Source organism: Elaeis guineensis, chromosome 10 (genome assembly GCF_000442705.2).
Source record: "Elaeis guineensis isolate ETL-2024a chromosome 10, EG11, whole genome shotgun sequence".
Lineage (NCBI taxonomy): Eukaryota > Viridiplantae > Streptophyta > Magnoliopsida > Arecales > Arecaceae > Elaeis > Elaeis guineensis.
The window spans coordinates 79,924,548-79,947,460 of record NC_026002.2 but is presented as its reverse complement, the minus strand read 5'-3'; the positions used below and the strand labels follow the sequence as shown (position 1 = coordinate 79,947,460).

General features: G+C 45.2%; 1 protein-coding gene across 1 annotated transcript; it reads right to left on the bottom strand.

The window, feature by feature from the left end:
* Positions 1-433: 433 nt before the first annotated feature.
* LOC140852230 (uncharacterized) lies at positions 434-22,683 on the bottom strand. Its single transcript, XM_073245203.1, has 6 exons — positions 22,478-22,683; positions 18,375-18,390; positions 1,450-1,665; positions 1,156-1,241; positions 929-1,063; positions 434-836 (listed from the first exon to the last, which is right to left on the bottom strand). The coding sequence occupies exons 1-6, from the start codon at positions 22,681-22,683 to the stop codon at positions 734-736; spliced, it is 762 nt and encodes a 253-aa protein (XP_073101304.1). The 3' UTR covers positions 434-733.
* Between the last annotated feature and the right edge of the window lie 230 nt (positions 22,684-22,913).

The following is a 22,913-nucleotide window of genomic DNA, read 5'->3' as shown; positions in this document are numbered from 1 at the left end:
TGAGTGGAAAAATAAATACATGAAATAAAGTTGTGACACTGATATGCGATGGATTATGCGGTGATTAGTACTTTACCAAAAAAACCCTTCTTACCTTTTTATATATTTAGAAAATGGATAGCAGCCCCCACCCCAACACCCCACCTACCCAACCTCCACCCCCCAAAATATAAAAAAAATTGGAAGAGAACTTTCTCCTCTATGCTCTTACGCAGAATAAATACATTCCACTAAAATGATGAAATACTGTTATAGCTTTGACCATCGATTTCACACTTCTCATAGTAAAAGCCTACTTTCAGACGTTTGATAATATAACCGTGGAGGCCATACAAAGTTGAAGTCAAACCAGTCGGCACTTTTGCGGAATGACGTGCGGCACAAAAGAACCGCAAGGAAGTCGATTCCTCGTTCCGCAGTCAACCAACCAATAGTAGAAGAATCTCATCTGAGAAACACGTTTAATCTGAGAAACATAGCAAACTCAACATTCAGGCCCACCAAGCAGGACCTTTTTAAGACCCTCTCTGATTATGAATGAACCCCCAAGTTTCCTGATCAAAGTTCACTATGAATGAACCCTCAACTTTCCCGATCAAAGTTCACAGTGGGCACATCCAATTTATAAAATCTGTTTGACGAAATTATGGACAACATCCTTGCAAGCCACATGGATACACTACATCAACAGGTCGACAAATAAATGACAGAGGAAATGACTCAAAGAACACTTTCATTTCTTATGTGGATTCATCCTGTCTCCGAGGTAGTAGAGTTTTGCCCTCCCAACCTTCTTCTTGTCTAAGACCTTCATTTCCTTGATGTTCGGAGAATATCTGTCACGATATGATAGGTCCCAAAATTGACCGTTTGGCACATTGACCTCACACACAGGATAGGAATTAAAGCGTCTGAAATTGTAACTTACAAGGGGAAAACAGAATCAACTCCAACACCCGCCACAAGTCTACGCAATCTAAATGTTGTATTTAGACCCGCATTTCGCCTTGCTATGACAATGCCCTTTAAAACTGAAACTCTTCGTTTGCTCTCGGGAACTTCCCGTTCAAATCATGGATCAGAAGAGAACCAAACAGAAAATCCACTAAAAAAGAAAGTCATACCACTTCTTTACCAAAAAAAGAACGTCATACCACTTTTAGCTGAACAATATATCCAGGCCTTAAATCAGGAATCTCTCTTTCAGCCTGTACTTTTTCCACTGCTTCTTTATCTAAAATCTGTAAATGTCAGAAACTATCAAAAGTTAAGATATTGAGAGTCGCCATATCCTTTCTGCAGTGTAAACCACACCAATGACAGCCTCAAGAATATGTTAAGCGGGACTTCCTCACTTCAACAAAAATCGGAAATTATCAATATTCGTTAAACAAAAAAGTACAGCATAATGCTAAGACAAAAGAATCGCATCCACCTTATTAGGCTTACATTCATGATATGCTTTGCTGTTTCATCGAGCCTTTTAAACTTAATGCATCGAGGATGATCTACATCAGGGGAGGTAGTATCGTCTTGTCCCAGAGATGAATCAGGATGACCTACTGTTGTTATGCTTCTGCAGAAAGAATTATTTCCAATAATGCCAGACCTAAAAAACCCATTTTGAAATGGTGCCAACTCCCTAAGGATTTGCAGCTTATTTTCCTAAAATAAGTCAACGAGAATCAGCTATCTGAACTGTTGATCTTCCTTGTATCAATAGCCATAGAAGAAATCAAGATATAATAATCTAAACAGAGTTATGATGCACATCAAGATTGTGAATATATACCATGCATCATATTTATGTAGATGAGACTTTTGTTACTTTCTAGAAAATTTATGATGCGATATAGCCTATAAATCTCAAATCCCATAAACATGAACAGTGGCAACAGCAGACGAGTGGAGTTAAATATTTAAGAGCAGTAGGGTGAGTGGTCCAGTCAGCATCATGGTAGTGCAGAGCACTTGCTCAAGAGAAAGGAGGGAAAAGGAAATAGAAGAGTGAACAGTGAAAATATCAGATTATACCCAAATGATGATTGTTGGGTATAAAATACCCCCCAGCCGAAGTTCGTGACAGGAGTGACCCTCCGAGGATCCAACCAACTTCCGACCTCCGACAACGTCTCTTCAAACCTCCCAGGCGGCCGAGCCTCCGCAACACTCCCAAGTTTTGCCGACGGACAGGACCCCGCCAGTGTCGACCGGATTCTTCGCGACGTCCGGACTCCTACGGGAGCCGGACCTCATCCCCGACTCCGGCTGCAGGCAGACTTCGTTCGGACTCCTACGGGAGCCGGACTCCGCCCACGACTCCAATTGCAGGCAGACCTCGTCCGGACTCCTACGGGAGCCGGACCCCGCCCATGACTCCAATTGCAGGCAGACTTCGTCCGGACTCCTATGGGAGCCGGATCCTGCCCACGACTCCAATCGCAGGCAGACCTCGTCCGGACTCCTACGGGAGCCGGACTCCGCCCACGACTCCAATTGCAGGTAGACTTCGTCCGGACTCCGCCCACGACTCCAATTGCAGGTAGACTTCGTTCGGACTCCTACGGGAGCCGGACTTCACCCTCAACTCCAATTGCAGGTAGACTCTGTCCGGACTCCTACGGGAGCCGGACCTCGTCCCCAACTCTGGTTGCAGGAAGATTTCGCCCGGACTCCTACGGGAGCCGGACCTCATCCCCAACTCTGGTTGCAGGAAGACTTCGCCCGGACTCCTACGGGAGCCGGACCTCGTCCCCAACTCCAGCTGCAGGAAGACTTCTTCCGGACTCCTACGGGAGCCGGACTTCGCTCCCGACGCCAATTGCAAGTGAACTGCGTCTGGACTCCTATGGGAGCTGGACTTCGTCCCCGGCTTCTACTGCAAGCAGACTTCGTCCGGACTCCTACGGGAGCCGGACTTCGCCTCTGACTTCAATCGCAAGAAGACTCCGTCCGGACTCCTACGGGAGCCAGATCTCATCTCCGACTCCGGCTACGGGAAGACTCCGCTCGGACTCCTACGGGAGCCGGACTTCGTCCCCGACTTCGACCGCTGGTAAACTTCGTCCGGACTCCTACGGGAGCCGGACTCCACCCATAACTTTACCTGCAGACTTCGTCCGGACTCCTACGGGAGCCGGGCTCCGCCCACGACTTCACTTACAGGTAAACTTCGTCCGGACTCCTACGGGAGCCGGACTTCACCCACAACTCCAATCGCAAGTAGACTTCGTCCGGACTCCTACGGGAGCCGGACTTCGCCCCCAACTCCAATTGCAGGAAGACTCAGTCCGGACTCCTACGGGAGCCGGATCTCGTCTCCGACTCCGGCCGCAGGAAGACTCCGTCCGGACTTTATCCCCGACCTCAACTGCTGGAAGGCTTCGCCCGGACTCCTATGGGAGCCGGGCTCCGTCCTCGACCTCGACTGCTGGTAAACTTCGTCCGGACTCCTAAGGGAGCCGGACTTCGCCCCTGACTTTGATTGCAGGTAGACTTCGCCCGGGCTCCTACGGGAACCAGATCTCGTCTTCGACTCCAGCTGCGGGAAGACTCCGTCCGGACTCCCATGGGAGCCGGATCTCGTCCCCGACTTCGACTGAAGGAAGACTTCGTCCGGACTCCTACGGAAGCCGGACTCCGAGCTCCTCTCAGACGGGTAGCTAACCACCTCTCTCCGCCAGACACTCCAGCCAAACTTCGGCCGACAGGCCTGCACTCCCTGGCGGGCCACAGCAACGGCCACGACTCTGCTCCATTTCCTGCGACGGATTTCGCGCGGCCCCATCACTCCCTGGCGGGCCGCAGTAACGGCCACGACTCTGCTCTACTTCCTGCAACGGATTCCGTGCGGCTCCATTACTCCCTGACAGACTGCAATAATGGTCACGATCCTGCTTCACTTCCTGCGACGGATACCATGCGATTCTTCCATCCTCTGGCAAGTCACGACAACAGACGCCGCTCCACTCCCCGCGACAGACTCCACGTGGCATGTCCCGATGATAGCCACGATTCCACTCCACTACTCTTCGCAACAAACTCCTCCTGACTCTGGGCAGCTCACTGCCAGACGGTTACAGACATCGCTATTAGTCTGTTGCTCCTTTCGCCTATAAAAGGGGATCCCAGATACGTTATTCTCTAAGCTCTATTTTCTATCCCAAAACTCTGCTAAAATTTCTGTTCGAGCACTCCATTCTTGTTGAGGCAGAGAACTGACTTGAGCGTCGGAGGATCTTGCCGGAGCAACCCCACCTCCGGTTTAGACTTCTTTTGCAGGTTCCGGCGGCGACCGCGACTCCCTCGACTCCAGCTTCTCCGACGCAGATGGATTTTTGCACCAACAGGATTGGCGCTAGAGGAAGGGGCCTGTGTCTTCACAGTACCCTTATTCTTAAAGGAGCGCTCAACGGGACCGCCTCTGGTCATCTTCTCCGACATCCACTCCTCCTTCCCCTACTTGATCTTCGCCCGATGCCTCCCCGCAAAGCATCCACACGGCGATCCACGGCCTTCGCGGCCAGATCTCAGGCTCCGGCCTCACCTCCAGTCTCCCAGCCTCTACCCCCTCCTCCGGCAACGGCGCTTGGCGCGGAGCAATTCGACCTACTGGTGCAGCAGGTCAGAGGCCTCACTGAAGCTGTGCAGGCCATGCAACAGCAGCAGCAGCCGCAGGCATCAGTGCGATCGGAAAGAGCGTCGCCAGAACTCCAAAATTCGGCGGTGGGACGGGCCACTTGGGCCAGCCACCCAGTCTTTCTCGGAAAGATGAATCCAAGGGTGGAAAGCCCCAATCAGACCACGACTCCACCCCCGGAAGATCTCTGCCTCCATCCTACCAGAGGACCCTCGAGACCCGTAGTCGAGAGAATTTTCTGGATCGAAGGCTTCAGGAGATGAACCGACGGATCGAAGAACTCCGCCACGCTCCTCCGCTTATGGTGAGGACATTTGTACTGACCCTCCCTTTTCTCAAGTGATCATGTAGGATCCAATCCCGCCAAACTTCAAGCTCCCTCAATTCGAAAGCTACGACGGGACTTCGGACCCGGTTGACCACCTGGAGGCCTTTCGGACAATGATGCTACTTCATGGCGCGCCTGACGCCATTCTCTGCCGAGTCTTCCCATCCACTTTGAAGGGAGCGGTGAGAAACTGGTACTCGACGCTGAAGCTGGGTACCATCTTTTCCTTCGATCAGATGAGCTACCAATTTGTGGCTCATTTTGTCAGCAGCCGACGCCCCCGGAAGGGTTCGGAGTCCCTCATCAACATCAAGCAGAGGGAGGGGGAGTCCATTCGGGCCTACATCAACCGCTTCAATGTCGCCGCGCTGGAGGTCCGGAACTTTGATCAGTCGGTAGCAATGGCCGCTCTGAAAGACGGCCTTCAGAAGAATGACATTTTATTCTCCTTGAAAAAAAGTACCCCAGAGATTTTGCAGATCTGTTGGCTCGGGCCGAAGGGTACGCCCGAGCGGAAGAAGCCTTCAAAATGAAGGATGAGGAGACCGCGAGAGAGCAGCAGGCGGGAGACTCGGGTAAGCCCGCAGTCGAAAAAGGGGCGAGAGAAGCTCGGCCCCATTCTCGAACTCCTCCCGGGCACAAGCGCGCCCAGACTCCTCCGCGAGCACGCAGGCAGGGAAGCCCGGAACGCCGAGCTCGACGGGGCTCTCCCCCAGGAAGGTTCCGTAACTATGCCTCCCTCAACGCATCGAAAACCCAGGTACTGATAGAGGTCAGAGAGCAGCTCCCAAGGCCCGAGAGGATGCGCACGCACCCCGAAAAGTGCAACCCCAACAAGTTCTATCTCTACCATCGTGACCACGGCCACGACACGGAGGAATGCATCCAGCTCCGAGACGAGATCGAGGAGCTCATCCGACGAGGTCGACTCGATAGATTCATTCGACGTCGGCCTGAGGGTAGAGAAGATCGACCACGGGCCTTGCCGCAGCTTGAGCCATCGAGGAGGAAAGAGCAGTCCGGAGATCGACCTCCAATCGGGATCATCAACTCCGTCACCGGAGGACCTTAAGGAGGAGCAGACCTTCCACGACCATAGGACTCGAAAAGCCTGTAAATGTATTACTAACGACTTTGCTTTGAATCAAAATTCCTTTCGACTTTGCATGTCTTTCCCTTTCGACATGGGCTTGTTATGACTGGGGATAACCCCTTCAAACAATTAAAACAAGGTCATGTTAGGAACAGGAGAAGAACCTCGTCCTAACATAAATAAAATGAAAGTCCAATTATTTTAAGATCGGATTGGGGGAGAGGCCCATATAACGGTCCTTAGGTGCCCCCAAGGTCATGTTAGGAATAGGAGGAGAACCTCATCCTAACATAAATAAAATGGAAGTCCGATTATTTTAAGATCGGATGGGGGGAGAGGCCCTATAACGCCCTAATGTGCCCCCACAGCCATGTTAGGAACAGGAGGAGAACCTCGTCCTAGCATGAGCAAAGTCGAAGGCCCGATTCTTTTAGATCGGATGGGGGGAGAGGCCCTAAAACGCCCTAATGTGCCCCCACGGTCATGTTAGGAACAGGAGGAGAATCTCGTCCTAACATGAGCAAAGTCAAAGGCCCGGTTCTTTTAGATCGGATGGGGAGAGAGGCTCCACAATGCCCTAATGTGCCCCCACAGCCATGTTAGAAACAGAAGGAGAACCTCGTCCTAACATGAGCAAAGTCAAAGGCCCGATTCTTTTAGACCGGATGGGGAGAGAGGCCCTACAACACCCTAATGTGCCCCCACAGCCATGTTAGGAACAGGAGGAGAACCTCGTCCTGACATGAGCAAAGTCGAAGGCCCGGTTCTTTTAGACCGGATGGGGGGAGAGGCCCTTGCAACGATCCTTATGTGCCCCCACAGCCCCGTTGGGAACAGGAGGAGAACCTCATCCTAACCTGAGCTGAGATCGACTACGTCAAGAACAGAAGGAGAACCTCGTCCTGACGATGACAAAAATTCGGCTGCCCAACAAAATTGGATAAAGGAAAAAGTTCCCTCAATGGCACCTCTACACTTCTACGCGACCCCACAAAAAGCAAGGGGAGGACCCTCACTCAGAAAAGAGGAAGAAAATTAAAAAGGAAAGCGACGAATTACATCGGCAACAGATGAAAAACAAACCACACCAAAGACTTAGAGAACATCGTCTCAACAAAGATGAAAAGTTCCTACCAAACATCCCCAGTCTCTAAGAAGGCTCTCGACACAGGTCAAGAAAATAATGACCCCTTCAAGGTAATGCGGAGTTCGGACCACCGAGCTCGAGCCTACGGCCATGGATGACAAGAAAAGCAAATCAGCGTGACGACGACTGGGCACCTCCAAACGATGTCGACGTCGAACAAGTCAAAAGACAAAAGAAGTTCAGCGGACGATAATTTAATACAATGCGTGGACGAGGTAACACAAAATCCCCTTTTCATTTCATTCACGAAATATACACTACGAAGCCCAGAAGGCTAAAGAAAGAAAAACAAAACCACAAGAACAAAACAAAACAATAAAAGAGAAAATATATACATGGAAAGACGGAAGGCCAAAAAGAGCCCTAGGGAAGCTCTGCTCCTTCCGACCTCGAATTATCTGCTTCACTCCTTATCAGGGACTGCCTCAGATTTTCAACTTCTTCTAGCTCTCTCTTTTTCAGCAGCATGTCCTGGAACATCCGACGAAGTCGTTGGCTTTCATTCTCTACCTCTCGACACCTCTTTCTCAGGACCTCGAATTCCGCCTCCGCATCCTTAACTGCCCGCTGCTCGTACACCAGCTGGATCTTCAATTGCTGCAGCTCGGCCTTCCCCTCCCCAAGAGCGATGGATAGTTCTTCTGCGATCCTCCTCAGAGATTGAAATTCGTCGGAATCCCGAGCGGAAGCAGATTGAGCCCCCTCAGGTAGCTGCCTTCGAAGGTGGGCAACCTCGTCGGTCGCCATCCTGAGCCTCTCCTTGTTCTCGTCCACCTGCTTGCGCCAGCCGGTCCGGTACGCATCATAGCTCACCTCGACATACTGGAGCTGTTGCTGAAGGTCAGAGACCTTCTTCGACCACTCCCGATCGCTGTCGGCCCGAGTCAAAAGCCGGGATGAACTTCCTTTCAGCTGGCCAATCCTCTCCTGGGCAGCCGACAGCTCCACTTTGAGAGAACTGATCTTGGCAGTCTGAGCCCAAGATTGGTCGCTGGTGCGCTTCTTGTGTTCCTCGAGCTCCTTCTCGAAGTTCGCCTTTCTCCGGCTATACTCCATGATCCCCTTCACATGGAGGTTCCGGAAGCGGGTGGCCTCCGCGGCGGCTTCAGAGTGACTCTCCCTCAACCTGTGAAGCTCGCCTTCCATCTTCTTCGACCTTTTTGTCAAATGAAGAACTTCCTTCTTCAGCCGCTGGATCGTGGACTTCAGCGGAATTCCCTGGGGCAGGGGAAGCGCTTCGGCAGGACACTGCCATCGGGAGACAAAAGCGTCAAGGCGCGTCTCATTGCAGAAAGAAAAACAAAAAGAAGGAAGGAAGAGAGGAGAAGCCATCCACGACGAGAAATTCAACTTTATTGATTGAATGTTTCTTAAAGACAAAAAGGAAAGAAAAAATTACAGTAAAAGAAAAATACAAGGTCGGAGGTCTCAGACCTCTGCAGTAGGGGTTGGGGAGCTCGGTGTCTCTGGAGGGGGGGCTGCGGCGGCAGTAGCAGTAGGAGAGGGACCGACCTCATCTTTAGACTCCTCGCCCAAGAAGCTGAGATCGAGCTTGGAAAATTTTTTGGCCACCTTCTCCTGGCAGAGCTCGAACCCCTTGATGAATGCTTCTTGGCCGAATCGGACGTTCAGGTCCCTCATCTCTGTGGAGGCTTTGAACTCCTCCACCGTAAGAACCCTAGCCTCTGAGACCAGGACCGAGATCTGCTCCGCCAAATTTGTGACCTCGGCCTCTGCCTTCCTCACCGTCTCCTCCGAGGTCTGCTTCTCTTCCTCCCGGGCCTGCTTTTCTTTCTCCAGGGCCTCTTGTAGGGTAACTACTTCGGCTGCCTTTTCTTTGAGACGAGCGACCTCGGCCCGACGATGCTCCTCCGCCTGGATGGCGTCCCTCCTCGCCCGGTTCGTCGCCTCGATATTGGCAAGGAGCTGGTGCCCAATCTGCAAGGGCGGCTAGGGGATCAGAGCAAGGGTCGAAAAGCCAATTAAATGAAGATTGGTTTACCTCGAGAAAGGACCCTAGGGAGTCCCAAACCCGCTGCTCAGGATCGACGCGATCAATCCTCTCGACGACTTCAAACAGAATGCAGCCGTCGATCAACCACTTGATCAAGTCCCTGTCATTGAAGGGATTCTCCGGCTCTTCTTCAGAACTAAGGGACTCTTCAACGGTGGCTCGGCGGCTACTCACCCTGCGGGCCACCGACTTCCTTCTCCTCCCCCTCTCGACTATGGGCGCCTCCGTGGAATGGACCCCTGAAATGGGAGCCCCAGTGGGGGGACTCCTTGAAGAGGCCCGGGGAGCCGATGGTTCGGCGTCTGAAGGAATGTCGACCGCGGGGGCCACCTGGACAGGCGCGATCAAGCTCGTCTCCTCCACTCTGACCTTCTTTGCTGATCCGGAGGCCGCGGCGCCTTTTCTCTTGTGGGCTTTGAGGCCCCTGGCGAGCATCCGTACTGCTTCGGCATCCATTCCTGAAAAAAAAAATCAAAAATCAATCAAAAATTAGCGATGGGGTGAAAAAGGAAGAAGTGGCACACAAAAAAAAAAGAGAGAAAAAAAAGAAGAGGGATGGAAGAAAAGAAGAGGAAAGAAAAGATGGAATACTCGCAGGATCCTGGGGACTCAAGCCGATGTTGAACAAAAACTGCTCCTTCAGAAGGTTGGGAAGGGAAGGAGAGGAATAGCCAAGAAGCTTCCGGGTAGCTTGAAGGTCGTCCTCCCCCAGGTTGGGAGCCCGACAGACAGAGTCCCTCAGAGAGCCCCAAGGGGGCAAGCCCAGCCTCAAAGTCGGGCAGTGGACGGAGAGGTACTTCCCCTTCCAGTTGTGGATTGAAGAGGGAGCACCTTTCAGCAACCCCTTCTTGCCAAACTAGGGGGAGAAATACCACCAGTCCTTTATCGAGGGATGATGCTTGAAGGTGTAGAAATGCCTAAACAAAGAGAGGGATGGCTGAACTTCGACTATGTGGCAAAGGGAGAGGAACCCTATCAAGAACCTAAAGAAATTCGGAGCAACTGAAGCTAAAGAAATATCTAAGAAATGGAAGAGGGCGACAACGAAAGGCGGAAGCGGAAGCCGGAGTCCGGCACGGAAGGCCTCCTGATACAGGCAGAAACGGCCAGGAGGAGGGGTGCTAGCCCAGTCGGCGAGACCAAGAAGCTCCAGATCGTACTCCGAAGGAACTCCATACTGAACCCTTATCAGTAGGAGTTCATCTGAAGTCAGGAAACAGGGAATGGCACCCGACGCAAAAATCGGACGAGGCCCAGCCCCAGATGTGGGTTCGTCTACAGTATGGGGGTCCTGGGGGGCTGAGATTGAAGAACTCCCGGAACCGCTGGAGGCGGAGGTGCCGGAAGACATTTCGAATGATTTCAAACGAAGACCCTAAAGATCCTGGAGAAATCAGGCGGGACAAGGGACGAGGGGTCGCGGGAGACCAAACCAGAGGAATGCGACAGAAGAAAAATGGAGGAGAAAAGGCCCCTAAATGGCAAGAAGAAAGACAAAGGTTCCGGGACTAACCTAGATCGCTCTGAAGGATGCAGAGGGGCGAGGACAGGGATGACTCGAAGGACGCCTAGGGCCAAGGAAGACGCCAAGGAGGGTCAGGGCTCTCGAAGAAAAGACGGACACCGATAGAACTCTCAGGCGGAATAGGGCCCCTAAAGGCGGAAGGGCGGGTTTAAATAGACCCTGGGATCCGGCGCCATAATGATCGCGAATCCCCCCAGACTGATCCGCGCTCGACACGTGTCCCACTCGCCACAGCAGGCGGCTAAAAGTGGCTGACAGCTGACAGAGCCATTACTGCGCCATGCCTGGGCTAGCGTACCAGCGAGAATTCTGAAAGGTCCCTTCGAATCGTCCCGATTCGAAAAGACTCCAGCACGCATGCATTTAATGCCAAAATATCTGGGGGCGATCGTGCACAAGATTCAAGGGGACAACTTCAGTTGCGAAAATTTCTCTGTACTTCCTTCATTCAAAATTCGAACTCGGAAGTAGGGGGACTGGTGTTGGGTATAAAATATCCTCCCAGCCGAAGTTCGTGACAGGAGTGACCCTCCGGGGATCCAACCAACTTCCGACCTCCGACAACATCTCTTCAAACCTCCCAGGTGGCCGAGCCTCCGCAACACTCCCAAGTTTTGCCGACAGACAGGACCCCGCCAGCGTCGATCGGATTCTTTGCGACGTCCGGACTCCTACGGGAGCCGGACTCCACCCACGACTCCAATTGCAGGCAGACCTCGTCCGGACTCCTACGGGAGCCGGACTCCGCCCACGACTCCAATTGCAGGCAGACTTCGTCCGGACTCCTACGGGAGCCAGACCCCGCCCATGACTCCAATCGCAGGCAGACCTCGTTCGGACTCCTACGGGTGCCGGACTCCGCCCACGACTCCAATTGCAGGCAGACTTCATCCGGACTCCGCCCACGACTCCAATTGCAGGTAGACTTCGTTCGGACTCCTACGGGAGCCAGACTTCACCCTCAACTCCAATTGCAGGTAGACTCTGCCCGGACTCCTACGGGAGCCGGACCTCATCCCTAACTCTGGTTGCAAGAAGACTTCGCCCGGACTCCTACGGGAGTCGGACCTCGTCCCCAACTCTGGTTGCAGGAAGACTTCGCCCGGACTCCTACGGGAGCCGGACCTCGTCCCCAACTCCGGCTGCAGGAAAACTTCTTTCAAACTCCTACGGGAGCCAGACTTCGCTCCCGACGCCAATTGCAAGTGAACTGCATCCGGACTCCTACGGGAGCCGGACTTCATCCCCGGCTTCTACTGCAAGCAGACTTCGTCCGGACTCTTACGGGAGCCGGACTTCGCCTCTGACTTCAATCGCAAGAAGACTCCATCCGGACTCCTACGGGAGCCAGATCTTGTCTCCGACTCCGGCTACGGGAAGACTTCGCTCGGACTCCTACGGGAGCCAGGCTTCATCCCCGACTTCGACCGCTGGTAAACTTCGTCCGGACTCCTACGGGAGTCGGACTCCGCCCATGACTTCACCTGCAGACTTCGTCCGGACTCCTACGGGAGCCGGACTCCGCCCACAACTTCACTTACAGGTAAACTTCGTCCGGACTCCTACGGGAGCCGGACTTCACCCACAACTCCAATCGCAGGTAGACTTCGTCCGGACTCCTACGGGAGCCAGACTTCGCCCCCAACTCCAATTGCAGGAAGACTCAGCCCGGACTCCTACGGGAGCCGGATCTCGTCTCCGACTCCGGCCGCAGGAAGACTCCGTCTGGACTTCATCCCCGACCTCAACTGCTGGAAGGCTTCGTCCGGACTCCTACGGGAGCCAGGCTCCGTCGTCGACCTCGACTGCTGGTAAACTTCGTCCGGACTCCTAAGGGAGCCGGACTTCGCCCCTGACTTTGATTGCAGGTAGACTCCGCCCAGGCTCCTACGGGAGCCAGATCTCGTCTCCGACTCCAGCTGCGGGAAGACTCCGTCCGGACTCCCACAGGAGCCGGACCTCATCTCCGACTTCGACTGAAGGAAGACTTCGTCCGGACTCCTACGGGAACCAGACTCCGAGCTCCTCTCAGACGGGTAGCTAACCACCTCTCTCCGCCAGACACTCCAGCCGAACTTCGACCGACAGGCCTGCACTCCCTGGCGGGCCACAGCAACGGCCATGACTCTGCTCCATTTCCTGCGACGGATTCCGCGCGGCCCCATCACTCCCTGGCGGGCCGCAGTAACGGCCACGACTCTGCTCCACTTCCTGCGACGGATTTCGCGCGGCTCCATTACTCCCTGGTAGACCGCAATAATGGCCACGATCCTGCTCCACTTCCTGCGACGGATACCGCGCGATTCTTCCATCCTCTGGCAAGTCGCGACAATGGATGCCGCTCCACTCCTCGCGACAGACTCCACGTGGCATGTCCCGGTGATAGCCACGATTCCACTCCACTACTCTTCGCAACAAACTCCTCCTGACTCTGGCAGCCCACTGCCAGACGGTTACAGACATCGCTATCAGTCTGTTGCTCCCTCCGTCTATAAAAGGAGGACCCCAGATACGTTATTCTCTAAGCTCTATTTTCTATCCTAAAACTCTGCTAAAATTTTCGTTCGAGCACTCCATTCTTGTTGAGGCAGAGAACTGATTTGAGCGTCGGAGGGTCTTGTCGGAGCAACCCCACCTCCGGTTTAGACTTCTTTTGCAGGTCTCGACGGCGACCGCGACTCCTTCGACTCCAGCTTCTCTGATGCAGGTGAATTTTTGCACCAACAATGATCATTATGTGAAGGACCATGTAAGAGGAGGTCCAAAACCATTTCTTATGGCTGCTAGTTTAAACCTTGGAGCCCTTGCCTTTTTGGATTTCTTTTTACCATTAGCAGCTTTCACATGCTTCAAGGAGCTATGGAGGAGGAAGCAATCAGATATGATGCGATTCCTCCCATGAATAGAGATAAACAATTAATCTTCTGTTGGTCTATCTGATTTTGTCAGTTAACTCATGAGGTCTTATCTGCAGCGTGCATTAGGTGTTTCTTTTTTTTGAATTTTTTTAGAATAATACAAAAAAAAATTTAAATATCAAAATAATTCAAAATCAGACTTATTTACCAAACTAATGCAAAAGAAAAAAATGCCATTTTGAATGGCATTTTTTCCCCTTCCACGTCATCCTCCTTTTCCACGATGGCATCATCCCCCCCCAAAAAAAAAGAAGAAGAAACGCCAATTGGAATGGCATCTTTAAAAACGCCATTTTGAATGGCGTTTTTAGAAACACCATTCAAAATGACGCTTTCAAATTTTTTCACAAAAAAAAAGAGAAAAAATCGTGAAATAATGATTTTTTTTTTAAAATTTGAAATTAATAAATAAATTAAAATTTTAATTTTGATTAAAATTTAAAATATAAAGATTTGAATTTCTAATTCATTAAAAAAATTAATTTAGATTTTTTATTTCAATTTTTTTTAAAGATGTCAAAAAAATCATAATTAATAAAAAAAATTATCATAGAAAAAAAAAAAAGAGAAAGAAAAATGAAAGAAATAAAAATTTGAAATTTAATTGAAAAACATCATTCGAAATACTTGTCCTAAAAATTTTAAAAAAAAGAATTTTTAAATAATCAAAAAAAAATTATAATTTAAAATTTAAAACAAATAAAATTTTAAAGATTAATTGAAATAAAAATATTATTTTAAATTACTTTCTCAAATTAAAATTAATTTATTTTAAAAAGATTCAAAAAAAATTTAAAAATAGGCTAAAAAAATTTTATAAAAATATAAAGAATTGAAAAAAAAATAGAAATTATAATTGTAATTGAAGAACAAAGTTTATAATTTTTAATTTTAAGAAATAAGAATTATAATTTTAATTAAAATTAAAAATTACATTTTTAATAACTAAATTAATTAAAATATAAATTTTTAAGAAATATTTTAAATAAAAGAAAAAAAATACATAATAGAATATCAAAAAGATAAAAATGGAAGAAAACTAAAATTGAAATTTAAAATTATAAAAATTATAAATTAAATTAGAAAAAATATATCATAAAAGAATAAAATTAAATTAAATTAATTTTTTATTTACCAAACAAGACGCATATATTCTGGAAAAGAGCTCAAAAAGATAAAAATGGAAGAAAATTAAAATTAAAAATTAAAATTATAAAAATTATAAAAAAAAATATTTCATAAAAGAATAAAATGTAATTAAATTAATTACAATTTTTTTTCGGGTATTTTATAAATGTGCCTTAAAAAATTTTAATTTGAATTAAATTTTGATCAAAAAATAAATACATTAAAAATAATATTTTTTAAAAAATATAATACAAAGTTAAAAAATGAAGAAAAATATGAAAAAAAAATTGATAAATTAAATTTTAGAAAAAATAATATTTTTTTAAGTAAAGGAAAGGAATACGTAATAGATGCTAAAAAGATAAAAATGGAAGAAAACTGAAATTATAATTTCAAATGATAAAATTTTTAAAATAAATTTAAAAAAAATTATCATAAAAAAATAATAAAATAATAATAAAATAAGAATTATAATTATAAATTTTAAAGAAATTTAATTTAAATTTAAATTAAAAATTATCATTTAAATTATTATTTTTATTATTTAATTAAATTTATTTATTAAAAGATTACAAATAGATAAGTAAAAAAATTAAAAAAAATAAAAAAAAAGAAAAAATGCCATAGAGAATAGCGTTTTCCCCTCCCCAAACCCCTTTTTCCCCTCCTTCTTCCTTCTCCCTTCTCCTTCTCCCTTCTCCCTTCTCGATCTTCTCTTTCTTCCTTTACAAATTTAAGTAAAGAAAAAGAATACGTAATATATCATAAAAATAAAAGAAAACTAAAATTATATTTTTAAATTATAAAAATTATAAATTAAATTAAAAAAATATATCATAAAAAAATAAATAAAAGAAAAAAATGGTAATAAAATAGAAATTATAATTCTAAAAAAAAATTAACTTTAATTTAAATTAAAAATTATCATTCAAATTACTATCCTCATTAAAAAATTTAATAAATTAAAAAAAATAGAAAAAAATAATTAAACAAATTATGAAAAAAATTTAAAAAAATTAAAAAAAAAAGAATAAAAAAATATCGAAGGGAACGGCGTTTTCTCCTTTCCCTTCTTCTTCTCTCCTTCTCCCTCTTCTCCTTTCTCCCTCTTCTCCCTTCTCTGGCGTCTCTCCGACAGCACGGCGGTGAGCTGCCTCCTCTCTCTCCCTCTTCCTCTCTCTTCCTCTTTTTAAAAAATTTAAAAAATAAAAATTATCAGAAAAAAAGTCAAGGGGTCGACTCACAGAGTGTGGTAGCCAAAAATTTTACGTGCCGTTAAGCTCTTTTAACCATGAGTCGATTAATGGAGTCGACTCAAAAATATAAACCTATTTTTCTTACAAAATACGCTTCCAAAAATATTGAAATTACCTCCAATAGATTACACATCTTTTGTTCTTGCTTTTGAGACTTCAGAATCATATCTGATAAAATTATGATTTTTTTCCTGAAATACAATAAATCTTTTTTCAAATCAAAATCATTAGTAATCCCTTCAAATGCTTTGTAACCATCAAAATCAATTCAAAGAGCAACATTCGATATATTATTATTTACGTTATAATTTTTATAGTCCTTTCAGCATAACGTTTTCTCTCCTAATGTTCTGAGACACGTTCGAGTATGTGTATCCATATACACAAATCATAATATCCAATCATTTAAAATTAAATAATATAAAATAAAATCAACATTTAATATTATTCAATAGAATAAAAATGTCAAACGTATAAAAAAAAATAGTACAATAAAAATGTAAAAATACTAAATACAAATATAACAAAGACTAAGTCCCACAAGGACGTCGCGGCGCTCGTGGTCGCTTGGACCTTCTCAGGAAGGTCCTCGCCGGCTGCTCCTGCTGTGATGGCTCCTCTCCTATATCAGTGGAGGAGATCTGCTGATCATGCTGCGCAGGAATAACTGATGCTGTCAGATCATCTACGGACTGAGAGACCCATTCAACTCTCTCATCTGGATACACGGATGGACCTGAAAAAAAAGTATCATACTCATGTGGCCAACTGGTACCTGGTGATGGCATCTGGGGGATGTAGGAAGAAGAAGACGCTGCCATCTGTGGATGAAAAGGCGGTGGCATCTGTGCAGCATCAAATGATGACATATGCGGAATATGCGGTGATTACATATGTGAAACATATGGTGACGGCGTATAACTCATATCTAGTGCCCGAACTGCTCCATACCAAGACGCACAGGTATGTGGATCAACACCAATCGCCACCAATATTCCAGAATCTGTTCTCTCCATCTCCCGCAGTATCTGAATCTGCTCGTCCTCATCAGTCGTAGATAAAGCACGACGAGCGTCCAACACGAGATCCGACATAGAATCAGTCTATAAAATAAAAATAGAACAGTTAGTATAAAACAATAAGTATAGTGTACAATATAAAACAAAAATATAACACAAATAACATGAAGTAATTTTCGTAATCTTACCAAAAGACGTATAGTAGAACTCTCGCCCTCGTATCCAGAAACTGCATATTGAGACTGTCCAATGACTCGCACCGTAATGCTAAAAAACCAAGCCATGTAGTCATCAGTATATGAATGGCCTCTCAAAATAGGATCACCATGAACAATGTGATCTCGACGTGCATCCCAAATATCGATGTACTGTGCATGTCTGATACGCCAGTCAATACGAGCTCTCTCTCGTTGATCAATACGATGAAGTCCCTGGCTGGTATCAAACTGCTATGGGATGCCCTGAGTCTGACCAAACTGCTGCAGGACACGATCGGAAAGATGCCACTCTACCACATCAAAACAAATAAGTGGCACCCTAGCAGTCCATATGTCGTGTCCAACTGTACACATCTGCGGCAGTATAGCCAATATCCCATCTGTATATGGCTCCCACAAAAATTGATATAATATAGTTAAAATAAAAAAAATTAGTAAAAAATTATAATAAATTATGAATACTGTAAATTGATATTTGTAAAAAATTCAAAATTTACCCGTCTAGATGTATCAACTAATGTATCCAACTGGCACCTATAAACCCGTGCCACTCTTGTCGATACGTGATGAACGTTGAATGCAACGTTCCATCTGTTTCACAATGTACTAATATTAAATAAATTTAAAATAATAAAATTTAAATAAAAAAAATAATATTTCGATATCTGTATCCTAATGGTCCGTCTAGTCTGAATGGAACATCAGGATCCTGCTGCTCTGATGGCATCTCGAGCAACTGTCGTCGTAATGGACTGATAGTCGGCATACGCTCCCATACCCAAATCTGTAAATTTTAAAAATTAAATAAATGATATATCCAATATAAAATATAATTAAATATTAAAAATAAAAAATTTTAATTCACATACCTGTAATAATACAAGATAACCACCAATCTCGCTCTGATCAGCATAGGAACCCCGACACATAGCTCGGTATAGACAAGCTAGTACTGCACTGCCCCAACGGAGTCGACGAGCGAAGTCTAAATCCTCTAATAATGGCAAAAACATCAACTTCATCTTGTTCGATGAAGTATCAGGTAACAGGACACCACCTAACAATCGTAGCACCTAACCCCTAACATACTGTTGCACCATCTCCTCTGGTGCATCATCCGCAATATGAAAATGACGATAACGATCATCCAAACACTCAATCCTGAATGATCGAAAAAATGTACGTCGGGCTCAAACCCTAACAATCGCAAGCACAAAGCCTGCCACTCCGGAATGGTAAGTGTGGGATCAACTCCGGTAACTGGATCTCCATCAACTGATAGTCCAGTAAGGATGCTGACATCCTGTAAATTGATGGTCGCCTCACCAAATGGAAGATGAAATGTGTGTGTCTCTGGATGCCATCTCTCAAGCAAAGCAGTAATAAGACCAACGTCCATCTATATACGATCGATCCGATATACTCCATAAAATCTCAGATATCGTAAATAATCTAACACTCTATCTGGGATGTCCTCTGTCCTCCAGAAATCTGCATCGGATCGTCGTAGACGAAGATGTCTGAACTCCTGCAATAAAATATAATAATTAGATAACGTACATGATTTTTAAAATAAAAATTTAAAGAGTAAATAAGATTGTAATGCTTACGCCGCCATCTAAAATAGTCTGTGATCGATGGTGCTCTTACAATGTAAGAATGCTGCTGTCTCGAGGACCGGGATATCATAGATCGTAAGCCATAATACGCTGTCTCAAGCAATATTATCACAGATATATTAAAAAAATAAGATAATATATTTTATTTTTTTTTAAATATAATATTATCACACAATACAATTTAAACATAAAATTCAGTTCATCCCAACATATTAAACACGTAAATTCAAATACAATCTCACAGTAATTCATAAAACAATGACAAAAATAAATTTTCGAAGCTTTCAATTTCTTCCACTGCTTGAAGTTGAAGTATGTTGAAATATCCTAGGACAGCGACGACGATTATGATCCTATTTCCTACAAATACCACAGTGGTTCTTATTTCTTATTTGCCTATCATCCATCTCATTTCGTAGTCTCGTTGACTTTGATCTACCTTTCTGCTTCGGTCTCAAACGATGATGATCAGGCATACATTTGAACATACTGTATGCATCCAATAATCTTCATGTGGTAGTGGATTGAAATTACCGCTCCAAGCATTCATATATGCTGTAATTGTATATGCATCATCCATAAAACCACTAAAATGTACAGCAATTTCTTGACACACAGCTAAAACATGTGAACATGGATATTTGTACGTGCTCCACTTTTCACAAGAATATTTTCTTTCAGCTAATGTAATAGTATGAGAATTTCCTCCACCTCGTAATCCTCCGCTTGCTCTTCTCGTAAGCACTTCATATATACCTCTTTGAAGGTTGAATACTGTTACTCGGTGCTGGTTAGCCTTAACTTGATCTTCAGCAATTTTAATTGCAACATGAGGAGTAAAAAGATTATTTGGATTCTCCTCTACATATCTCAAGGCTTGGGCATGCCTCGTATTGAAATATTTGACAAGACGATAAAATGTCAGTTGAACACAAGCTGTAATTGGCACATTTCTAGCTCCTCGTAAAACACTGTTAAAAACCTCCGACAAATTTGTAGTCAAAACACCATAGCGTAGGCCATCATCATGTGCCAATGTCCACTTCTCCTTTTCTATCTCGGACAACCAGCTCCAAGCTTCTTCATTCACTGTTCTAATCCTACCCATGATAAAATTGAATTTACGAACTTGATGAGCACTTTCTGCTTGCCATACTGCTCTTTTCAGCTACACATTTTTAAAATGAGTGTTGAAATTACTGCAGATATGTCTTAAACAGTATCGATGATAGGCACGTGGTGGACTCCATCCAATAGACTCATCTGTGATGGCATTTAATATACCTGGATGCCTGTCAGAAATTAAGCATATTCCATTTCTATCTTTAACGATATGTATTCTGAGCTGGAAAAGAAACCAACTCCAACTTGCAGTCGTTTCCTCATCGACAATTGCATATGCTAATAGAAATATCCCATTCTCTGCATCAATGCCTGTTGCAATTAACATCTTACCTTTAAAATTACCATACAAGTGCGTGCCATCAATGCTAATTACAGGACGACAGTGCATAAAACCCTGAATAGATGGTTCGAAAGCCCAAAAAATATAATTTAAAACACGAGCATTGGAATTCACAGCTTGAAAAAAATTCCATGAAACAACTGTACCAGGATTTGCATATTGAAGTGCAGCCATATAATAAGGTAATTTAGCATAAGATGGCTCCCATTCTCTATAAATATCAACCAATGCCTTATGCTTTCCACACCATGCTTTCCTGTATGATACTGTATATTGAAATTGATCATTAACGGCCGCCACAATAGCTTCAACTTTAACACCGGGATCTTTCTCAACAATATGTCGGACTAATGTGCTAATCATCTTTCCACTGACATGTTTGTGGTCTTAACTCAATCCCGTAAACAAACAAGTGTGAGGACCCTCATATTTTGTGATTTGAAAATATCCATATTTTTTCAACAATGCAGCACAAAGCCTCCATTTACAATACTGAACATTATCTGATGATGCGCATCGTACGGACCATAATTTTGAATGCGACTGAACTACATTGTATGTCCGATGCTTCATAATGTGATAAAGATCAACAGCTCTCCTTACATCATCTTTACTCTCAAACATTAAACCTTTAGAAAATTCAGTCATCGAAGAGTCTCAAAATTGATTGTCAGAATTCAATCTTCGACCAGCACTAACACAACCACCATCATCTAAATTTATATCATTAAAATATTGTGGAGGTTCGTGCAAACGAGATTGAGATTCTTCCACATTAATATTAGCTTGAATATCTTCATCATCATTCTCATCTTCATCATCATCATCATTACTGCTACTGTCCTCATCCATCCAACTGTCTTCATCTTCATTTTCATCTGACTCAAAACCCAGACTATCAGAATTTATTCCACCGACTACCCAATCATCATTTCCTATATGAGTGTCGTCTCCCGCACTTACCACTATTTGTACCAAAGGAGAAGTCACCATAGCAGAAGACACAGGAGAAGTCACCACAGCACTTGGAATAATTGGACAGCTAGGACCGGCAGTAGTGGAATGTTGTTCTGCAAAACCGGCCTCATTTCTATCGGTTTGTATCATAGGAGTTACGAAAGGTGAGGAAGGCCCAACATTATTATCCGCTTGAGTTAAAAACCGACTATGATATCCAAAACTTGGTACATCTTCTTTTTCAATATATAATTCTAAAAATCGATATTCTGAATATTTCAAAGGAAAGATCAGTATTTCTTCGACATCATCATCGTCATCAATTGGAACCAAGATATATTTACTCTGCATTAACTGTCCCGACAGATTAGGAGATCTCCATTTCAATTTTATTTCATATTTTTCTTTGTCTACAGGAATACTGCTGTATAAATGATCCAATAATTCTTGACGTGATAATGATGAAGATATTCTAATCATCCGATTTGCAGGGTGACTATACTGCACACCAGTTTGATCATTCTGTATCATGCCGTCATAATACAATAAAACACGAACTCGAGTACTGGCCATTTTCTCAAAAAAACCTACAATAAAATCAAGATTAAAATATTTAATATTATTAATTATTTTATCATTACAAAAAATTTACATGATACATGCATCATATCATCAACAAATAGATACAGATAGATCCTATCCCATTCGAGAATTGCATTAATTCTATAGATTAATTACATTAATCAAACGATACGCAAAAAAGACCGAAAGAAATTTCGACAGCATTTCCCCTTAGTTCTCCCCACACGACTCAAAATGTGTGAGGAGAACTAAAGAAAAATACTGTCCGAAATTTTTCTCGAACCCTCCGCATATCATTCGAATAATGTAATTATCTATAGAATTAAATATAATTTCCAAACTGTCCAAACTGGACAATCAATTGACCAATGTATGTATTTTACGATATCCATATAAAAATATATATTTCATATATATTTTATATGGATAACGTAGAATATTATACATTGATCAATTGACAGGTCTACGTTTTCATGAAATACAATATATTTAAAAATTTAAAATACACTTGAATCTAATTAGATAAAGATAAAAATAAAAAAAATTAATGAGATAAAAAAAATGAGCACCGGAACCCGTGGGCCCCACCGTCATCGCAGCCCATCGCATCGGGGCCATCACCACGCGAGCCGCCGTCAGGGCACGCGGCCTCACCGACCGTCTGGGGCCCACCGCCGAGATGCGGGCCCACCGCCGGGAGAGGAGGGGACCGAGGACCGCCGCCGGGGCGCGGGGACACCCCGACCGTCGGGGCGCGGGGCCCGTCGCCGGCCATCTGTGGTCGGCCAAGGAGAAGGGAGAGAGAGAGGAAGAGAGAGAGGAGGGGGTCGGGGACCGCCGCCGGGACGCGGGGCCCGCCGCCGGCCGTCTGTGGCCGGCGGCCAAGGAGAAGGGAGAGAGAGAGGGGAAGAGAGAGGAGGGGGCTGGGGGCCACCGCCGGGATGCGGGGCCCACCGTCGGGACCCGCGGCCCGCCGCCGGCCGTCTGTGGCCGGCGGCCAAGGAG